General features: G+C 31.0%; 3 protein-coding genes across 7 annotated transcripts in view; 1 reads left to right on the top strand and 2 right to left on the bottom strand.

Annotated features, from left to right (window-relative positions):
* The window catches only part of LOC111702355 (caltractin), a 4,554-nt gene extending 3,284 nt beyond the window's left edge, over positions 1–1,270 (top strand). The window contains exons 6-7 of the mRNA XM_023474013.1: positions 564–592; positions 921–1,270. Coding sequence (XP_023329781.1) covers positions 564–592; positions 921–1,010 — 119 coding nt within the window. The 3' untranslated portion in view covers positions 1,011–1,270. The remainder of the gene's footprint in view (positions 1–563; positions 593–920) is intronic.
* A 4,370-nt stretch (positions 1,271–5,640) lies between these two features.
* Positions 5,641–15,474, bottom strand: LOC111702345 (vesicle transport protein GOT1B-like). Of its 5 annotated transcripts, XM_023473997.1 has the most exons (14): positions 15,388–15,472; positions 15,126–15,275; positions 14,549–14,631; positions 14,154–14,275; positions 13,802–13,878; positions 13,581–13,618; positions 9,512–9,603; positions 9,175–9,227; positions 8,773–8,898; positions 8,240–8,321; positions 7,400–7,844; positions 6,875–6,943; positions 6,632–6,692; positions 5,641–6,392 (listed from the first exon to the last, which is right to left on the bottom strand). In XM_023473997.1, the coding sequence occupies exons 2-11, from the start codon at positions 15,266–15,268 to the stop codon at positions 7,800–7,802; spliced, it is 861 nt and encodes a 286-aa protein (XP_023329765.1). In that variant the 5' UTR covers positions 15,269–15,275; positions 15,388–15,472; the 3' UTR covers positions 5,641–6,392; positions 6,632–6,692; positions 6,875–6,943; positions 7,400–7,799. The 5 variants fall into 5 exon arrangements, with proteins under 5 accessions (XP_023329765.1, XP_023329767.1, XP_023329764.1 ...); XM_023473996.1 differs by lacking the exons at positions 5,641–6,392; positions 6,632–6,692; positions 6,875–6,943; ... (3 more) ...; positions 9,175–9,227; positions 9,512–9,603 and adding exons at positions 9,605–10,090; positions 10,200–10,319; positions 11,129–11,205; ... (1 more) ...; positions 12,386–12,459; positions 12,882–12,935 and having other exon boundaries at positions 14,549–14,621; positions 15,125–15,275; XM_023473995.1 differs by lacking the exons at positions 5,641–6,392; positions 6,632–6,692; positions 6,875–6,943; ... (3 more) ...; positions 9,175–9,227; positions 9,512–9,603 and adding exons at positions 9,605–10,090; positions 10,200–10,319; positions 11,129–11,205; ... (1 more) ...; positions 12,386–12,459; positions 12,882–12,935.
* On the bottom strand, positions 15,467–21,850 carry LOC111702346 (transmembrane emp24 domain-containing protein 2-like). Its single transcript, XM_023474000.1, has 11 exons — positions 21,747–21,850; positions 20,908–20,980; positions 19,809–19,866; positions 18,496–18,542; positions 17,922–17,992; positions 17,578–17,648; positions 17,074–17,135; positions 16,922–16,972; positions 16,394–16,465; positions 16,149–16,208; positions 15,467–15,943 (listed from the first exon to the last, which is right to left on the bottom strand). Exons 1-11 carry the CDS (start codon positions 21,782–21,784, stop codon positions 15,926–15,928), a joined length of 621 nt encoding a protein of 206 aa, XP_023329768.1. The 5' UTR covers positions 21,785–21,850; the 3' UTR covers positions 15,467–15,925.
* Between the last annotated feature and the right edge of the window lie 342 nt (positions 21,851–22,192).

Here is a 22,192-nt window from a genome sequence, read left to right as displayed (position 1 = left end):
CAACCTTAATAAAATATTAATTTGGATAATTTTTTAAAAAAAAAATTGTACGGATTGTACGGATTGTTTTTCGAAAATTGTACGGATTGTACGGATTTCTTCTGAAAATGTACGGATTTTTGTACGGATGGGTTCAAAAAAGTTTTGGCCACCCTGAGCCTACCAATCACAAGCAACAGTTGGATCATTTTCATCATTATTATCATTTCATTTAAGTTTGGCAAACAAAATTATGCATAATCTTGCAATCAACCACTTGTCCCTTTGTTATTTTTCCGGAATGGTCATTGGTCAATTAAATTTTTATCCAATTAAATATTCGCTGAGTTATCCAACGATCAATGCAATTCTATATGTGGCGAACCTTGACTTTTAATTTACAAACTGTCCTTTATTAACCTTTTTGAATCATTGCTAACCTTATGTAAATCAATTTTAGCCGATTTTAGCTAACTTTTCCCATTCTAGTTTAATAAGATATATAAGATGATGTGCTCACTACCAACCCCTTCTCTGGCCTTTAATTTGATATTTTATAAGTTTAAGATTGAATATTTGTTTAGGAGAGAATCTAACAGATGAAGAACTGCAGGTAAATAATATAGATTTTTTCTAATTTGCATTAAAAAAGTTTTTCATTTTAATCTCAGTTGTTTGATGTAATTAATGATTTTTTATTAAAATATTTTAAAAAAAACTTCAACAATATCAGCATTTAGCAACCATTATCCTAGTTTATGATCCAGTGTGAGTTTCTACAGCGTAATCGAGCAAGAAAATTGCTACGATTTGTTTTATTCAAGACTTAAAGACTGTCGTAGATATTGTATGTCAGTTCAATTTAAAGGGGTTTAAGGGTTCTTGATTAAACGTTTACGTTAACAATTCCTTTAAAAAAGTAAAAATTCAAATGTTCCTAGGAAATGATAGAAGAAGGAGATAGAGACGGAGACGGTGAAGTGAATGAAGACGATTTCCTGAGAATCATGAAGAAAACCGGTTTATACTAGACTAGTGTCGGCCATTTTATATTCGATGTATTCTAAAATTTTGAATATTGTAGACTATCATTTCCTGAACTAAAGTTCTACTATCACTTTAAAAATCAAAGCCAAAGAAAACGATGCCATTTAAGACTTAAAATAAGAAAGAATAGTGCTGAAAATGCTATGGACATTTTTTACTTTTGTTATTTAATTTTTGTATTTTTACTTTGTGATACTTGGTTTAGTCAAATAGTGTTTATGAATAAAAAAAAAAATGTTTTTAATGTGAACTATTTCTTATGTTCAAAGCGTAGTGTGAATTGTGAATTAATGGAAGTATTTATTGAAAAATTGTTGATATTAACCCGAGTTTCAAATTTCTTTTCAGATGAATAGATAAAATGATACCATAAGTGAGGTTTGATGGAATAAATTAATGAAAAACTGAATTAGGTTTCTAGGAGCAAAAAGATGTTAAATTCTTTTCCGTGTTCAGCTGACAAGAATAATTTGAAACCGGATTTCAGCTGAAAAAAATCGATGCTTTGACGATAAACCTTGAGTAGGTTCAGCAGATGAGAGTGAGGAATTAAAAGTTGAACCGGAAATAGAAGTAGCTAGCGAGAATAAGGATATAAAAAATGATTTGGAATTGGAGTTAGCAGATGAGAAAGAGGATTTAAAAGATATACCCGAAATGAATATAGCAGATGAGATTAGGGATATAAAAGTTAAACCGGAAATGAATTTAGCAGATGAAGATGAGGCAATATAAGTTGAACCGGAAATGGATTTAGCTAAAGAAAATAAGGATATATAAATGCACCGAAAATGGATTTAGCAGATGAGAATGAGGATATAAAAGATAAACCGGGAAATGGATTTAGCAGATGGGGTTAGGGATATAAAAGTTAAACCGGAAATGAATTTAGCAGATGCGGATGAGGCAATATAAGTTGAAAACCAGAAATGAATTTAGCTAACGAAAATAAGGATATATAAATGGATTTAGCAGATGAGAATGAGGATAAAAAAATTTAACCGGAACTTGATCTAGCTAATGCGAGTGGGGGATTGAGATTTGAACCGGAAATGGATTAAAAAGACGAGAATTGGGAAATAAAAGTTGAACCGGAACTTGATCAAGCTGACGCGAGTGCGGATGTATGATTTAAACCGGAAATAGTCCTATCTGCTGAAGTGGGGGTATGGACACAGGCAAGTATCCTGGAAGACGTCTCAATGTCAAAATTTATCGAAAACAAAACCTCTCTATACATAATATTCTCTTTTGTTATAATAACTAGACAGTAAAGTTGGAAACTGATTTTTTCCAATTTTCAATTAAAAAACAAACGTTTTTCAAAGTATGAAGGGAGTGAAGAAATTAAATTTCGCAAATGAAAATAAGGGTAACCTGCCACTTAGTTTTATTTGCAAAGCATAATAAACTAATATTCAATTTTTTTACCATAATTAATTATTTTTATTACGAAAACAAATAAGTTTTGAACATTAAATTGTATTTTCAGGGTTTACCGGGAAGATGGACTGTGGGCTTGAAGAGCGCACGTTTCATTGTGATAAATGCAGTTACGTGGCTAAACGAGTGACTAATCTAAAGACGCATATAGAAAGCCAGCATATCGGTATACGCTTCAAGTGCAATCAATGTGAATATAAAGCAACAGGTATGGGGTACCTTAAGATTCATAAGGAGAGCAAACATGAGGGAGTACTTATTCATTTGATCAATGTACATATGTTTCACCCTTTCTGAGTAGTTTGAACAGACACAAAGAAAGTAGACATCTTGGAACACTGCTTTACTGTGATGAATGCGAATATTCAACATCTGGAAAAAGCAACCTGCAGAAACACAAGAAAAAAAAACATGGGGAGGGATGTCCATGCGATATTTGCAATTATGTTGCAACAAGAACCTATTATTTAAAAAATCACAGACAGAATAAGCATAAAAATGAGTTGAATTCACAAATATTAAAGAATTAAGTTATTAAATATTTATACTTATCACTCTTTAGACTTAATTACCGGCGTTGCCCGTGGAATTAAAAAAAAATAATTTATTTTTTCCAGCTATACCTAACTAAATATATATAAATATGAGTCAAGGGCGTATACAGGGGGCAGTGCCCCCTCCTAGACCTGTAAAGGGGGGGGCGTAGCCCCTTCTATAACTTAGAGCTTTCACACTTATCAAATCTTGAACTCAAGAGTGAAGAAAATAAAATAAATAGTTTGCTGTTCAGTGCACTGAGACCAGCAAGACAGAAGTCCGAATGAAAAATCTATCTAGTATGCACATTCATCCTAATGTTTGGCTTGGCTTGAGTTTGGAGGTACAGGGTGTCCCAAAAAACATGGGAATTCAGTGACGAATTTTCTTGCGGAGACATTATAGACACATCTTTTCAGTCTTTTACCCTTTTCATTAAATAAACTCTAGCAGACATGATACTATTATGTCTTTTGAAATTAGGTATTACAATGCTAATTCATAACAAAGACGATATCGAATTCGTCACTGAATTCCCATGTTTTTTGGGACACCCTGTAGTAAAAGACAATTTTTTGTTTTTTATTTGTATTTAATTTACTGTATTCATTGCACCGTTGTTTTGTAATCTTTCTTTTTATTACAAACTAGCTGAAGTGCCAAGCGTTGTCCGTGGAATTTTAAAAATCGAAGTAAAACAAAAAACTTATAATTTATTTAGCTTATGAAGAGCTTTGTGACATAGATTAAAATTGTACTTTTTTCAAAACAGAATTGTAAAATATAGATTATTATATATTTATTTATGTATTAGAAAACAATATGGATAATTAATTGTGATGTAACCTCCATCCGAAATATACCAATATTAACGTATTGCATTATCTCTCCTTACTTTAATACACATCAAACTTTGTCACTATTCACCAAAAGTTATGATTTGACAACAGAATAAGTATAATTTCAACTATTCCATTTACGATACTTCAACAAAATTGGATTCTGAGACCAACTGGACCAACGGAACTGTCAACAAAAATATTTTATTTTTTAATTGTCTCCATTTAATTAACACGAAGTCTGAAAATGTTTGTCAACATTTTTTTTGTAATCGTAAGTTTATAATTTTTTTTATCTGCGCTCAAGCTTTGACTGGATTATGATCAGGGCTGTAGACTTTTATCAAACATTATTATTAAACATTATACAGCTTGATTAGAAACAAAACATGAAATTAAAAGCAATTTTTTTTAAATACGGCATCACACAATTTTTTATGTAGAGTGTTAATTGAAATTGAGCATTTTAGCGAACGATTTACCTTGTATGTACTTCATACGGATATGGTCTGGTTAATAAGATTTATACTTACTTAATTTTAATTGACAAAACCAATTGTAATTGAAAATATTGCATAACTTTATTGTTTCAATGAGTTTCGCAATTCAAAATCTTTATTAAATTCATCATTTAAACATTTTGGATACACAAATTTTGCCGCCTTTTTTGTACGAAATACAACAGTTGCGCCATTTCTTATTGTATCATTCTTCGCTTTTCTGTGATATTGATAACATTTCTGCTCCAGCACTTCCATGTGTAATAACTTCATTCATCCTTCGCCAATCATTTTGCAATTAGATTTTTTATGTGCAATTAAATAATACGTACATAAAATTAATCATTATTTTTTCAATATCGACGTTCTTCAAAAGAGACTAACCTCCTTACGTGCCTAACTAAAAACAGACTTAATGAATGACAAAAAGGCATTTCATTGACGACTAAAAGAAATTTACTTTTTTAATATTCCTGGGTTTCTGTCATTCTCGACTTAACTGTTTCATCCTTTGCTTGATTTTTTTAAAAGATATTCTAGACAAAACTCAGCCTTCAGATTCTTGCATTTAAAGATATTCTAGGCTAAACTCAGCCTTCAGATCCTTGCATTTAAAGATATTCTAGGCTAAACTCAGCCTTCAGATCCTTGCATTTAAAGAAAGTTTTGTGTGTAAACATTTTTTAGTTAAAATTTAAATCCTAGGGCATTCTAAAACTTAAATTTACTTCAAAATGAAAAGTGTATCAGACGCTCAAAAAAAGTTTGACCCTTATGACAAAACGATAAACTCCATCGTTTTTAATACCCAAATTTAAAGTGAATTGATGTAATTTTTAAGTAAAATAAGAGCTTTATTATGATGTACTAGCTTGAGAACCCAGAGTTTCCCAGGGTACTCATAGTTACTATCGCCGTTTACCCGCGCTTGGTCGTAAATTACGATTTTAGAATCAAACATTCCCGTGGTTCTCCCAATTAAAATGTGAGGCAAATCGGTCAAGAGGTTCGTGAATTATGATCGGACAGACAAACTTTATATTTATAGAAGAAAGACTTTTTAATCAACCATTTCCAAATTCGATAAAATAAAAACGGTCTCGAATTCTCTACGTTAAAATGTTGCTCTATAATCACAATTTTGAGTTGTGTAACATAAAAACGGTACAATTTACACTTCATAAACCTTGAAATTTACCATTATAAGTTATGTAAACATTTAACATTATTCAAACCTGTCCAGTATTGATTAGGTCCACAACGACAAATACATAAAAGTAAAATGTGATGAATAATTGCGAAGTAGAATTATGTATTTCCCATATAAAATTATCAAATGTAACAAATTAAATTTTATAAATATTTTGTCATAAATCAACACTGTGTACAAATCAGGTTTTAAGGGAAGTTGGCAAGGCACTTTGGGGCTGTACAATACAGATTACACAGATATTACGGAGTTTGTAGTAGGCAAGTAATATAAAATGTACATAGCGACCTTATCATCACAGTTATCTATGAAACCAAATAAAATAGATGAAGTCGTGAATGGGGTCACACCGTTTTAATATTAATTGTTTTCCAGGACAAACTTATTTAAGGTTTTCTAATTTCTAGTAAATTTTTTTTTTTTTGGGGGGGGGGGGGTAAATGAGGAAGTTTTAGATTGATCGAAATAACGATTTAGAGAAAAGATAAAATGCATTCGTATCCGTGAGTTCGTATTTTTGTGGAACCGCGTCAGGGATCTATAATTTGCAGATTCACTGATTTTACGTTCTACACTACACCCTTGGGTAAATTTCTTCCATTGTATCTATGCAATCTGTGCTAGAGACTAACAAATTTGTGGACTGAATCTATTAAAATATTAATTATGGATTGAAAAACAAACTTGAAATGGTACAACAAAAAAATCACAAAAATCAAATACCATTAATATTACACACACTGAATAAATATAGGTGGTTCACAACCAAACGAAAACTGATAACAAATTCATCCAAGGATAGTAGAGGCAGGTTAAACATCAATCATCTGTTTAGGCCTAAAATAAAAACATGAAATTTTGCGTTTTATTTATAGAGAACTAAGTCGTCAATTAAGCTTGAAATTCCATCAATTTACTCAATGAGAAAATGATTTAGTAAATTAAAAATTAATGCATGAAAAGTTATTCAAGAGTTACAAGTGGAAAATGATTTGAGGGCAATGTTTTTGGAGAACACTTTTTAAAATTATTTTAAAGTGTACCCTAAACAATACAATGTACATTATACAGTTTACCTAGTTGCCATGAACACTAAGATGACCACCAGTGCAAAAGCAGCGCCAAGCACAGGGAGTGCTAAAATATAATAATAAAAAATACATCAAATAAAACTAGGTATTTGAACATTTTAATAATAAACAGTTCGTAAATCGGACAATTTAACAGGAATGAGCGAAAAATCTATGACCTATAACATATTAAAAATTGACAAAGATAGAAAATAATAATTAATGTAACGTTTTTTTTTTAATTATCACCTATTGAGAACGCCTTATCCTTCATCTCAATAAACTCCTTCTTCCTTTCCCTTTTCTCCCTAGCATTTTCTACAAAATTGTATTTTGTTTAAAATTACTTTTTTATATCTCAATAATGTTTCAATTACTTTTTATCAAATTTGGCGGATTAATTTTCATCATGAAGTTCATTATATTATATCTTTAATTCTTTCATGTTTTAAGAATTAGCAGTGATAAGAAAATTTGGGGGTTGAAACCCTTCTATTCAATGAAAAAAGTTTTTTTTTTCTCTATTTTTGTGTAAGGAGCATTAGGAAATATAAACTTAGGTCCCAAAAGTCAAAACCCTAAAATAAATAAAAAATACCCGGGACTAAGAAGTCACTAAATCGTGCCAAAGATTGCTAATTGATGATTCAAATCCAAAATCATGAAAAATTCCAACTTTCACTTAGATTAAAGCTTAATGCAACAATTTCTTATAAGGGGGGGGGGGCTTGAACTCATCACCACCTTTATCTAACAGCAAAATTTATTTAATACCTTTAGTTTTTCCTCCCTTGAGTTGACGCATTTTCTCTGCAATAAAATATGTTAAAATTACAAAACAGGTTTACCTGAAATATAAATAATTTGAATTTAAATATTTGCTAAACCTACTAATGCTGACATTGTTTAAGAACTACATTGGTTGAGTTTAACCTGGCATAAAATAATGAGACAACACACATGATAAATCCAATTTAAAAACACGTGTTTGGATTTCTTTTTCACTGGCACAAGTTGAATGAGTTATCTTAGTAGGTTTCACATAGCCTCAGCCTTCAGATTATTGGATTTGATTGTTTATACTTGATAATGTTCAGATCAATAAATCATTTCACCCAGCTGTCAAATAAATGATCCATACTGGATGATCACCAATCATTGATCTACTGGATTCTTAGATCATCTGCTTGTACTGATCTCCAGCAAAACTGTCCAAATACTGAAAAAAAGGCAAAAATAGAATAAAATTAAAAATAAACGGTTTTGATAAAAACTTAATGTTTGGGGAAATACCCAGACTTCTAAAAAACTAGTTTGTTTTCAACGATAATACATAAGTAATAATTAAGTATGATAATAATATTTAAAGATACTAATTACTTATTCATTTATCTTATTTGTTTATTTAAATTAAACCAGTTGATGAATGATTTCCAGAGATGAAACTTTTAAAATTTTAATCCATTGGCAAAAACTCTAGGAGTGGCAATTTTTTAAAGATTTTTGTTGTTTTAATTAGGGGAAAATTAATTTACTTTAGTGAAAAAGTATCAATAAGGATGAAAACATTTTCCTTTTCACGTCCAATTTTTTATTTATATTATTAATACTAACCGATCCTATCCCCGGCATGTTGAGTATTGTTCCTAGAACAGGAACCCGCCGTAGGAAGTTGATAGCCACAGGGAAAAAACCACTAAAATAAAGTTGATATCATTATTTTTAGAAACAACAATCAAATAAATCAGAAAAGCAAAAACATTGTTTAAATTATAAAAAAGTTAAAACAAATTGAATTGTAATGATCAAACAAACGACGTCTTAATAATTTTTAAAAAAGATCAATTTATTTTCTCTACAATTTTTCTCAGCGAGACCCAAAAAACTGTGGAATAATAAACATAAAACACAGCAATTGTGTAATGTAATTGTGTAATGTACACAGACCATTTTACACTTAATAGTTGATACAGGTAAAATATTTTGCTTCATAACAACAAAATACATACAAGATTGCTTATATATTTTAGTCCTAATAATATAGCTTAATTAAGTTTTGGAAACAAAGTTGAAGAAAAGGGAACTTTTAAAATCGTTATCCCCATCCCTCATCTGCCCCTTGTGTTGCGCCTATGACAAGGTCTAACCTGAAGAGGACTACGAAACCGTAGAGCTCCACCAGCATCCCAATGAGAGGATACCCGAACAATACTATAAATATTCCTCCGAAGAACGCACTGCTACCTTTCGCTTTGTGCCATTGGAAAAAAAATCTAGAAATAAAAACAATGTTAAAAAAGAAAACAGAAAAATTGAGATACGAAAATTTTAGATATAAAATAGATTAAATAATATTGTTAAGAATGACCAGGGACCAAATGTAATAGCTAGAAGTAATCGAACTACGTGAGCTAAATTCAACCACTTCTCATTTGCGCCGGTTCAAGATAAAGAGAATTGGTTCAGTACAATCTACAATCTACATAATTTATCTACTTCTCACAATCCATTTTAGGCCCATTGAGGATTTCTATTCATTTTTTATTTACCTAAACGTTCTTTCTAGTCCTATAACGCAGGCCAGACCAGATAAAAATAAAACCTAAAATATGTATGTACTTTATTGTGCATAGGTTTCAAGATATTAAGAATTAATAAATAATTAAACTTATTGGATTAAACGGACAGACAAACAGACAGACAAACAAGCAAAGTATATAGAAAAAGAAGCCAGGGGGTTTCTCAGGAGGAGATGTAATTTGGGGAAATTTTAAAATAACATTGACAAAAAAAAATTGTTATTTTATTATTTCACCGAAAAAGCGTACATTATCACCTAAAAAAGATACTTCTAAAAGTTTGAATTTTTAAAAGTTTAAATCTTACATTTCCTATTGCTAGTAATCCCTTGTCAAAGAGCAGAATAACTCCAAGAAGAAGGAAGGATACTCCGAACCCTGCTAACCCAACTCCAATCTCTGAAAGCATTAAAAAATAAAATCATTAACTAAATTCATATCGCAACTTTTTCAAGTAAACATGTCAAGTGTCGGACAAAAATTGAAATTAATTAACATTAATTAACAGTCTAACAAGCAACAATTAACTAATACAATCAAGGGGGACTAAATATCGTCAATCAAGTTCATTATGGGAACAGAAATACAGAATACTGGACTACTGTGAAAAAAAATCTGTTGGACCAGAATTCTGGGCTACGGGACCCAATTTCTGACCCCGGAATTCTGGGTTATGGGACAGAATACTGGACTACTGTGATAGAAATTCTGGAGTCTGGAGATCAAAACTCCAATATAACTAACTATTGATCTTGATGTTTAAGAACAAGTATAAAGTCTGTAAGATGATAAATTGGTTGGTTTAGATCTCCCTCACACAAGTATGGAACCCTAGACCACCGAACCAAATCAAACCCTGCTCTTCTTAGCACTTCAACAGCTGATACTATAAAAACAACACATTCATCAAAATAAGATAACAAACATCGAAAAAAAAAATAAATAAAAAGGAAGAAAATCTAATAAGATCAGTTTAATGGTTAATTGTTGTATCCCTATTTGTTGCTCTGTCGTATCTCCATGTATATCTAGTAGCTGGCTTGGTTTATTCTTCTCCTTTACATTCAACTCAACATAAGGACGGAATGGAAGCACTAGAGCTATCAGTAGTAAACCTAGCTTATCAAACTATTAATAAGAACTAGAGCTATCAGTAGTAAACCTAGCTTATCATACTATTAATAAGAACTAGAGCTATCAGTAGTAAACCTAACTTATCAAACTATTAATAAGAACTAGAGCTATCAGTAATAAACCTAGCTTACCATACTATTAATAAGAACTAGAGCTATCAGTAATAAACCTAGCTTATCAAACTATTAATAAGAACTAGAGCCATCAGTAGTAAACCTAACTTATCAAACTATTAATAAGAACTAGAGCTATCAGTAGTAAACCTAACTTATCAAACTATTAATAAGAACTAGAGCTATCAGTAGTAAAACTAACTTATTAAACTATTAATAAGAACTAGAGCTATCAATAATAAACCTAACTTATCAAACTATTAATAAGAACTAGAGCTATCAGCAGTAAAATTAGCTTATCAAACTATTAATAAGAACTAGAGCTATCAGCAGTAAACCTAGCTTATCGAGCTATCAATAAGAACTAGAGCTATCAGTAGTAAACCTAACTTAACTATTAATAAGAACTAGAGCTATCAGTAGTAACCTCGCTTATGAAACAAAAAAATGGTGTTTGATCTAACTGTTAACTAGAGCTATCAGCGTATATCTAGCTTATCAAACTAAAACATATCTAGTAGTATCAGTAGTAATTAGTAAACCTTATCTTATCAAACTGTAAGTAAGAACTAGAACAGTATTCAACCTAGCTTTCGAATCAAAAAATATAAATCAATAAATCAATTAATGGTGTATAATATTCCACTATAACTTAATTTAGTAAATTAATAGAATTCCTTGAGGTTTGAGGGATGCTTTAATAGCTTGAAGAATAGTTTCAGGATTATCTGCTCTATCCAATAGATTTAGACAACTAGACACATTTACAAATACGTCATTTAGACAAAAATACAGATGCTTGATAACAATATATAGATTAAAGAACTAGACACATAGTCAGAGTTAAATGATCATATATAAGTATGTGATTTACTAATATTTTAACATTTTAGAATTTAATTTATATATATGTCCCTGATAAGATCGAATGGACCTTGTTCAGCCCAGTGTTCTACCTCCAACACCTTTAAGCATCATGATATACATCTACTGGTCAAGCAATTAAGAAGACTGTCGACCTTATTTCAAAACCTTCATTTGTAAAGATACAAGTCTGATTCTTTTCGACACCGTAATCTAAATAACAATGAGGAAGATGTAGTCTTGAAGAGATAATTTGTGTCAATTTCTCTCCTTGTCTTTGTTGCATAATTCCGCATCTCACTTTTACAGAGAAACCACAATGTAACATTATAAATTTTTAGATAAAAAAAGAATATATGCAGCCATTTTGGCCAAACACAGGGAACCGTTGTGGCGGACAAGTCGTCGTACTCTCCGCCATAATGTCTGCAAGCATCTACCTGATCTAAACTCATGTGATATATAAAAAGTCGCCATTTTTAGATTCACTTTTTTTGCAGAGAACTAGGAATCACGGTGTCCAGAACAACTTCTTATCATCCCCAGGCTAATGGAATGATCGAACGTTTTCATAGAAGCTTGAAAGTTGCTCTCAGGGCTCGAGCAGCTGGTTCAAACTGGTTCCAACATCTGCCTCTGGTTCTTCTGGGACTTCGTACTGTTCCTAAAGAGGATACTGGTTTTTGTTCAGCAGAAGCAGTTTACGGATCTACTCTCAGCGTTCCAGGAGAGTTTCTGAGCGTTCCAGAGTTCCCATGTGAATTTTTAGAGCAAGGGTCACAAAATCGACAGCCTTTTTATGAAAAAAAATAATTTAGAGTTTGATTAAACATTTTTTCGTTCTCATAAATATAAGTAAAAAATTGGATGCAATGAATGAAAAAAAAATAAATCCCGGGTTTTGTACTTGCTGCAATACTGTACTATTTTTAGTTCGATACACCGTCATATAAACTTGATCCGGCGCAAGAGAGAAGTGGCTCAACTATATTTACAAAGTTCAACTACTTTTAGCTATTCATTTAATCTAGTCTCATTCTTTTTAAATGTATTTAAGTAAAGACGCTTTCCTGGATTCCGTTGGATTTAAGAATTTTTCTCATTGGAGCTGAAGCTTCAGTTGCATAAACACTGGTGAAACTATTTGAAACCATGGATATAAAATACAATGAAAATCTACATTTATTCAATATGGATCAACTCCGAACAATACTTTAAGTTTTAATATCTTGGCATGGCTTCAAATCAACTGCCTTTGATTGTTCGTAAAATCAGAATATAAATATGAAAATAAATATATATATAAATAAATACAAGTTTATCTAACTTTATTTAAAGCAAAAATTCCAAGAACTTTGAAAGATCGTTAGCACAACCCTCTCATTTTAATGTCGAGTGAGATTTCTAACAATCAGCAAACAAAACGATGTTTCAGAAAAATTAATGAGCTGGATCAGAATCCACTTTTGCGCATGACGGATCTGGATTAAAATGGGATGGATCCTAGGTATTTGTTACTGATTAGCTAATCCTACCAGAGTATTTATATCTATAAAGGTTTCCTATGAAACATAGACATTGTAGGAGCTCCGTCCCCTGCCCCTAGATCTATCATCTTCTCTAGATAGGAGTGCTGTGCTAGATAATCCATATACCAACTATAGTTATATTATCAGGTTTGTATTGACATTTTTTTAAAACTCACCCCCCCCCCCCCACCACAACCACCAAAACATTTATTTTATGTTTATGGCAAAGTTCACTAATATAAGTTGCATTAAAAAGATTGGCGGGCTAAATTTTAGCCCCTTTTTCTAAGAAAAACATTGTTTAATAATTAGGTATCCAAATAATCTTCTTTTTTCATGCGGTATTTTTTATCCACACTGGCGTGAACGCCAGAGAGAAATCTAATTTTATCTTGGAAAACCCCTGTAATAGTGTTTTAAAAAATAAAAAGAATAAAAAATAGATCTGAGAGAAAAACAGGGGTGTATATTTTCTTGAAAAATAATTTTCCACCAAAGGAAATTTTTTAATTTTTTCCCCCAGAGCATCAAAATCATCCCCATTGTAGTTTCCAAGACTGCGGGTGTAAATTGTTTTAACACTCCTTCAGGTAAACATTCTTTTGAAATTGATATTTCACCAGAGCATGAAACATAATGATTTGTAAAAGGCATTAATTAATTGAAGAAAAAATAAATAAAAAATATTAAAATGAAAATAAATTGTTACGACTTTATAAAATATGGTTTAGCACACCTCCTTCCAGTCCATCTGTTAGCGTTAAATACTGTTCTCTAAAGAAGCATTTTTTTTTATCAAAATACCCTGCAGGAAAATGTTTATTGATAGAACAGGCATTTAGCCTTAAATTTAAGTGCTCAAATTGGATATCGAAATCAAGGGTTCCAGATTATCGACAGTTCCGACCTCAGGTTTAGTTATTTTAAAAGAAGATGAAAAATTAATGTTAATCTTCCCTTGAGAGTACAAACATAGAACCTCGTCCAAGTATTCCGTTTATATCAGTTTGTGTGTAGAATATACTCATAAATATCTTCAAAATATTCACAGTTTAAAAATTCGATTTTGGATTTTTTTTCCTATAACGACCCGTAAAAATAATGCTTAGATTTGTTTCCTTTTTTGCCAGGATTTTAAATAAAAACTGGAAACCACCCTTGTTCATTTACTGTGAAATAAAAGTAAGTTAAAAATGGGACAAGAATCTTTGAAATTAAGAAATGTGATAGGAAAAAAATCTGCAAACCTTAATTAGCAGAACCTTCAACATTTTTAAAAATAATTGATTTCTTTTAAGTGAACATGAACCTTTGCAAAATTTTGATATAATTGAGTAAATATCCAGTCTGATTTCTCGGAACTCTGCCGAGCAAATTCTTGTGTAGCGGTGTCAGCTGATAACTGAACAAACTTCTCCCGCATTTTCTCATCTTTAAATTCTAATATTTTATCCAAGAAAAACATCTGCTATGAGCCAAAAAATAAGAGATTTAAATACCTCCATACTGTTAGCTTGCAGACAAGAGGTGTAAACTGTAAAATAAAAAAAGATGTGTTGCCTACTAGGAGCCCAGACTGTAAAATGGGGGATTAATGAAAGGCATTTTTAATCATTTGTATTTAGGCACAACTGATTCAATGTTAGCTTTGGTGGATATGATTTTAAATACTATCTTAAAAAGATTACAACAATTTTAGATTTCCTGAGATATCTTGAAGATTTACTTGATACCAGCCTGGTTTCACTAGTTCACCATTCTCAGTCTCAGCATTCATCTTCAGGCCCAGGTATTAGAGTTAATAAGACGGGGGTATGAAAAATCGAGTTTTTTGATGCAGTAACGTAACGTACTTGCACTATATGTCAAATTAAATATAAAATGTTAAAAGATCAAGATTGTTAAGCAACTTCCAATTTGTTATGGGTTACTTCCTCTCCTTCCTTCTCCTCGCCAATTCCTGGAATATAAAAAATTCAGAGATGAATCTTAGAGAATTCAAAAAATTGTAATGGATAGAATCGGAAATTTCGACCCAAGGTCACGTACTCTGGTTTATGCTTCTAAAGCGCTACCAAGATTGTTAAATTCTGCTAATTTAAATCTTTTTTGTCAGAGTCAAATGGAGGTCAAAATCTTTGCCAAAAAAAACTTTTGTAGCTTTAGTTACACTTAACGTACTGCTTCTCTCTCATTCATAAATTTGCATGCTAGGAGGTATAAGAAATAAAACGTTAATAATTTCTTAACTATTCTTTAGTTATTAACTTAAGCCTTTGCCTTGTTTATAAGTACTTGAGTCAGTGAGCTACGAGGTCTATAGTTCATTCTAGATATACCGCAGTAGTCCAGTATTCGGGGGAAAACCAAAACCAACACCAACGGTAAGAAAATTTGAAGAAAGTTGGCAACGTAAACTCTCATCACAAACCTGAAAAAGAACAGAAATAAGTTTTAGAGAGAAAAAGTTCCATATTTACAAAGGTGTTTTAATTGAAAATCTTAGTTCTGTTCTTTTTCAATAAAATAAATGAAAAACTTACTTTGAACATCCGTAATCTGCATCATTTTCGTATTCTCTGTATTCTCTGTTCGTATGAAGGGGTTAACTGTTCATTTCTCTCTGAAAAATAACAATATTTACAGAAATGAAAAAAAATCAATATTTTGTCTATAACAAAGGTTGCAAATTTTTAGTTACGGTATCAAAGTTAACAATTTAAAAAAGCTAAACCTTGATAACAATGATTTGTTTGAGCAAAACACGGATTGAATTTTTCTTTTACAGGGTGGAAATAATATTATTAATAAATCCAAGTTTATTGTTATGTACCGTGTACATAAGAGGACTGTATAATACTTTTTATGTATTTCGATAAATATTTTCCTAAGGTTTGGCTCTGATGTAAAATGTAAATAAAAAGTCTAAAACTGTTGACCCACTCAAGATTAATGCATCCAACTTCATATACTAAACTAAAGTCTGGTTCTCAAAACTAACATGTCTGATCATTGATCATTGATTTAACACAAGAATTCTTTGAATTAACATTGTCTGTAATTTATCCTTTCTGTCGGGGGCTAAACCACTCGTCGGACCTGAAACAGTTCAAATCAATATGTATATTTAACTCAGAATTAATTATTATAAAAAATAAAAAAGTTTTTTGTATTAATAATTTTGCAAAAACGTATTGTATTAATGTTTGCATTCTTAATCTTTTTAAATTAAATCATAGGAGAATATTCATATTTTTTTTCATTTTAATGATTAAATGAGCTGTTATTTTAAAATGAATTTTACCTCAAAAAATCGTTTCAGATAATAGATTTGTCCAAGGGTCATCGCTACCAGCACCAAAGCCTGAAAAGTTTAACTCAACAAGCATCAAGTAGTATTAAGTAAAAAATTAAAGATAGTCTTTTTTAATTTGATAAACAAGACAGTTTTTCATTTCTTATATAGAATTTTTTTATCTTACCCCCCCCCCCCCTCCATCACGAAAAAATGCAATCTTGTATAAGAACTAAACATATAAAAAAAATTACCTCAAAGAACGACCACATAACAACTCTAGAATTAGTGCTCTCGTTTATATTTCTGTGAATTCTATCTCGAACCTAAAAAAACGTTACAAATTACAAAATGCATGATAAATGACACATCATATTTGAAACATGATAAATGATAAATGAAATATGATTTGCGAGTATAAAGGTATATATGATCTGAAATCGTGTGTAATCTTTGTGCCTTACTTTTGACAAAAAATTAGTTAAAATATTCATGTAAACTTTCAAAGTGTAAATAATTCTTGAGAATTATCAAATTTTACGAGTATAAGAATAATTGTAAGATCTGCAGGGGAACCCGACATGGAACCCCCAGAATGCCTTCAACATTCAGTCTTAATTCAGGCTATTACACAAAACTAAAGTGTATGAAACAGGTGTTATCCATTTATTATTAAAGGGAGTGTTCGCAAAAAAGGGAGTGTAAAATTAGAAGCGATTGAATCCAATCTTTTAAGGTTTCAGTCTGACGCCTCTTCCTTTTAACAAACTCGTCGATCTAACCTGCATATACTCTTGCTCATGCTTTACACCGGACAGAGCAGTAGATAGTTCCTGGTTTACAACTAGCATAAAAACGATAGAACTTAAAAAATTCATAACTATTTGAGAAGAAAATATTAATTTGGGATATTTTCTAGTTTTTTTATGCATTCCTTAATCATGTCTTCCAATTTGTTATGGGTTACTTCCTCTCCTTCCTTCTCCTCGCCAATTCCTGGAATATAAAAAATTCAGAGATGAATCTGGAATCTGGATACAAGAATAATCAAGCCACCAAACAGAAAAGGACATTCGTTGTATTTTAAAGGAACCCTCCACTTAAAAAGGGGCCTAATAATGTGTTTCTAGCTTGAAAAGTATAAATTAGCTAGTCACATTTGTAGAGAATCACAATTGAAATTAATCAGTTTTCATAATTATAAACATGGATATCTAGTTCATACTTGATTAAACAAAGGTTTTGAAGGTACCGTTGTTAATCGGACATACTAGTCTATATCTGGAGGGTAACCCACATTGACAAAACCCACCTTTAATCAATTTAACCATGTAGCAAAATAAATAAATATTAAATAAATATTAATAATTCTGAATTCTTAAATCCCCCCATCCTCCTCCCAAACAAAAGGAGAAATAAGTATATTGTGCTTATTTACCGTCGGCTGGAGCTTCTCCAATATCCATGTCAAACATCACAATTTTCGGAGTCATGGTTGACATCTGATTACTAAAGTATGATAAGATTTTACAAAGAAGGGTTAAACACAGGGTAATTTTTATCTCAAACTTTCAAAAATAAGGTTCAAAGGGAGTCAAGATAAAAAACTACAAATTCACATTCAAGAAAAATTAAGGAAAAACTTCTTTCCGCAATTATGAGAAAATTTAAAATTAGAAATGGAGAAGAGGAAATACAAAAACTTTAGAAACTCTAATTCTTCTGAAAGGAAAAAAAATATTTAAACACGCATAGTTATTCTGTTTAATAATTGAGTCATACCTGAAGCAATATTGATAAACACCATCCATATGAGCAGCAAAAGTATATTTACCATTAGTCTCTCTCTCGCCCTTATACAAATACAATTAATATAAACCTTCATCTTTTCTAATCGTTCATTCCATCCATTCAATTATCAATGATCAATCATTATTTATCAATCATTTAATCATTCATCCTATCCTATCATCCCATCATCCCATTATCATATCATCCAATCATCCAATCATCCAATCATCCAATCATCCAATCATCCAATCATCCTATCATCCTATCATCCTATCATCCTATCATCCTATCATCCTTTCATCCTTTCATCCTTTCATCCTTTCATCCTTTCATGATTCATCATCAATCATTCAAAGATCAATCAATCAATCATTCAATTATTCAATCATCCTTTCATCCTTTATTTCAATAATCAATCAATCATCAATCATTCAATTATTCAATCATCCTTTCATCCTTTATTTCAATAATCAATCATCAATCATTCAATTATTCAATCATCCTATAATTTAATCATTCAATCATCAATGATCAATCGATAAATCATCAATCAATCAAGCTCTACCTGGTGAATTGGCTTGCTATCAGGACCAACTATTTTGACATCAATATCTATAATAATTTGTTTTATTTAAATGCTGCAATAAATGTTTAAACATTGAGTAAAGTTAGTTTGGTTACAGCTAAGCTTAACTTTTCCGATTTTTAGGGGAAAAAACTTTAACTTTCCATATTTAAACACAAATTGTTTGAAAAACATACATTCTTAAGTTTGATGATATTAAAGTAAGAACCCGAAAAAAAGGAAATGATTCATCATTTCTTCAGATACACAGGATGCTATGAAGCATTATATTTCACGTAGGCTGGTTATAAATTGCGGTATTTGATTATAGTGTTATACTATTTTTCTTGAGTCTATTCCTAACAAAAAACGTATAATTAGTTATCATTTAAGGAAAAATAATCACCCAAATCCACCAAGAATGAATTTTAGAAAAAATTAAAATTATTCTATTTTGACATTATACACCCAAAGCACAAATAGAAGTTGAAAACCTTTTCTGCGACATAATTCTTTCTTCCTCTTATTATTGAGGTTCATCAAACTGTTCAGCGAAGAGAGGATCATCAAGCTGCTCAGCGAAGGGAGGACCATCAAACTTCTCAGCGAGAAGAGGAGTATCAAGCTGTTCAGCGAGAAGAGGATCATCAAGCTGTTCAGGGTGTTCAATCTTCTTGAAAACAGTTCCTGGCATTAGCTTGAGTTTGTTGGGAGCTTGTTCATTCCAAGAAAACAAGGACTTTGCACATATATTGTCTTCCCTGAGAACCTTTTCAGTGGCTTCCCATAGCTTGTTCACAACAGAATATTTGGACAAACTGGACCCGATTTTTTTGGTAAGAAAATCCCATATAAAACCTTTGTGCTGTTTCATATTAATGTAAAACTATAACCAAATTCCGCAATTTCATGTAAAACCAAATTTCATGTAAAACCAACTTTCAAAAATATTTTAATAATTTTGTAGTATGCATAACTTTTAATATGGAACACTTACAACATTGACCCTTTAGGAGCTACTAAAGATCTATATGAATAACTTCTGCAGGGACAAAAAATTCAAAACCTCACAAAGCTTAGCTCTAAAATTTCAAATTGCATTATTTTGCCTATTTGTTTATAATGTCCTGTGTGAATAAAAATATTCTCAACTAAAGGTATACAAACCTGATAATAATATTCTAGTAAGAAGTAATTTTGGTCAGACTAACATTTCTACTTGCAATGATATGAGGGTTAAAACCAAAATCATCAATTTTTTAAATATCACCAAATATCGCGCTTTACTCTATATAAAAAAGTCGAAGACAAACCTAGAAAACCTCCTTCAGCAACCTCGAATATGAGTCCCATCTTGGTCCCTGATTTCACCTGAAAACAGAAAAATTTAAATCCTTATTTCTCAGAAGAATTTTTCATACAGCCAGTTAAATAATAAACATCCCGAATTGCGCTCATGCCGATATTTGAATGTAAACATTTGTCGACGTAACTAGTGCGTAAATAAGGGGGGTTATTGGGTTTGCTTACCCCCCCTAGAATCTTGGGGGCACAAACATCCCCGTTTAGTAACTTGATCTCCATTCTCCATGTCCATGACTACCATTAAAAGGAAAAATGTAAAAAAAATGTTGCCTCTTCGCGCAGATAATTTTACTCAATCAACTTTAACAAAGAAACATAGATGAATAGATGAAAAATCGAGTTTTTTGATGCAGTAACGTAACGTACTTGCACTATATGTCAAATTAAATATAAAATGTTAAAAGATCAAGATTGTTAAGCAAGAATTAAATCTTAAAAAGTAAGACATTTCTCTTTAATAAAGTGAAATTAACATGTATACCTACTACCTAGTACATTGACGACAAGAAAATTTAAAAAATTAGAAATTAGAATATAAACAAAGACAATACTTTTTCAAAGTTTTGCAGAGAAGCTTTTCTAAAGATTTAAAAAAGTTACATCTTTTTCCTCTTAGAGTAAAACTATTTTTTATGTGACTTAAAATAAATTCAGTTTTTTTACAGATCTTTGCAAGTTAATGTAAAATGAATGACTATAATGAAGGATATAAGACAAGGTGAAAGCTGAAAGGTAGGAAATGAATTGCCTCTATTTGGAGTTTGTAAATGCCAGAAACGAATGGAAAATGCAAATTAAACCANCCTACAGAATCCTAATTTACGCCCCTGGACGTAACGCATTAAAATAAACATTAAAGCTATCGTGAAAAAAACTTCCCAAAATTTTATTTTTATAAAAAGAACACGATAAACAATACAAAAGAAAACGTACATTATGTTTAAATTCTGCATTTAAGTTATTAGAAAACATATAAGCGGAAAAATATTATTATTCATAACAATTCGATAATTGTGAAATATAAATGTATTTGAGATTGTTGGTCACCTTGTCAAAAAAGCATTCTTCGGCATGTGCATCAACAGTCACAAAATATCCACTGCTACCACGAATCAAAAAACTTAACAATAAACGATTGATTAGAGCTGGAAAATAATAAACAAGAGGTTAAATAGTTGAACCAGCGTGCATAGTTCCACTCAGGGCTGCCAAATTTTTCCCCCTAAGAAATACACAGAGAATATCACATTTTAAGAAATCTTTGATGTTGAATTAAACGGATGACGAGTCAGGGCTTAAGATTTCTATTCATAAATTCCTATTGGATTGCCAAATTAATGTTTAGAAAATAAATGTTTTATGAAAAAAGTAACTTTACTTTAGAAACCCTGGTACATCAGAATAATTTTATTCAAGCAGGATCAAGAAATGTTCACTTATGTACTTGATTAAGCTTCTAGACAGCCCTGGTTCAACTAGGTCAAGTTTCACGATCTCCCTAGATCAAGGTTGATTCGGCATTATACAATAATTGGTTTGACTAAGACTATACGCCGCTAATTAAAAATATATCTTCTCATTCATAAATGGTTCTTGTTAAACCTTGTACAATAACTTATAAGAAAAGGTAATTAATAAACGTATTTTTGACGATATAAGGTATTCACAATGTTAGAAGTATTATTTGTGGAATAATTACTTTAAATCGGTAAATTAAACTTATTCAAATCATTAAAAGAACTGGATAAACCAATTGCTTACGTTTCCTCAAATTTAATACACGTATAATTATACACTTGATTGTGAAAAAGCTGATGTAATACTAGTTCTACATTTTCTTTGAGCAGCAAAAACTATGAAAATTCGGCTAAAATAATATAAATTACCATAGCAGAAGTCCAAATAGTGAAGAGCTCAAGCGCATTTTAAAATCTAAAATTCATTAAGTTTGACAGGAGTAATTTCAAATTTAACCAATATGTATAGAATATTTATGTTGTTTATATAATTTCACGTTTTTGTTAGTAAAGTCTTAAGTTTTTTAAAACCATAAAATTTCACAGTAAGTCAATATTCCTTATCAAAAAATTCTCGTTTGCCGTTACACGTCACCCCTAAGGAAAAGTGTACTCAATTGTGTACATGATAACCTGAGTATAAAATACCGATTCACTCGTCGGATATTTTATTTGTAACGGAGATAATCGGAACTAGAAAGAACACATTTGAAATCATATGAGCGACTTTCAAATGCTTTGCTTGAGAAATCGCACGTCAAATTTACTGCTACGAATTCTAATTAATCCAATGGTAAGTTCATTTATCTGTAAAT

Source organism: Eurytemora carolleeae, unplaced genomic scaffold (assembly GCF_000591075.1).
Source record: "Eurytemora carolleeae unplaced genomic scaffold, Eaff_2.0 scaffold503, whole genome shotgun sequence".
Classification (NCBI taxonomy): domain Eukaryota; kingdom Metazoa; phylum Arthropoda; class Copepoda; order Calanoida; family Temoridae; genus Eurytemora; species Eurytemora carolleeae.
Note: the sequence above shows the minus strand (reverse complement) of the source record. Positions and strands in the feature narration are given on the sequence as shown.

Excerpts from the sequence above, each read along its gene's own strand:
- LOC111702345 (XM_023473995.1), bottom strand. The coding sequence starts at position 15,268 with ATGAGAGTTTACGTTGCCAACTTTCTTCAAATTTTCTTACCGTTGGTG. Across the intron at positions 12,460-12,881 it reads TCCTACAATGTCTATGTTTC|ATAGTTTCACCAGTGTTTAT; the intron begins ATAGGAAACCTT and ends CCATGGTTTCAA. Across the intron at positions 10,320-11,128 it reads AGCATCCCTCAAACCTCAAG|GTTTACTACTGATAGCTCTA; the intron begins GAATTCTATTAA and ends TTGATAAGCTAG.
- LOC111702346 (XM_023474000.1), bottom strand. The coding sequence starts at position 21,784 with ATGCGCTTGAGCTCTTCACTATTTGGACTTCTGCTATG. Across the intron at positions 20,981-21,746 it reads CTATTTGGACTTCTGCTATG|TTTTTTGATTCGTGGTAGCA; the intron begins GTAATTTATATT and ends TTTATTGTTAAG. Across the intron at positions 17,136-17,577 it reads TGGAGAAGCTCCAGCCGACG|GAATTGGCGAGGAGAAGGAA; the intron begins GTAAATAAGCAC and ends TTTATATTCCAG.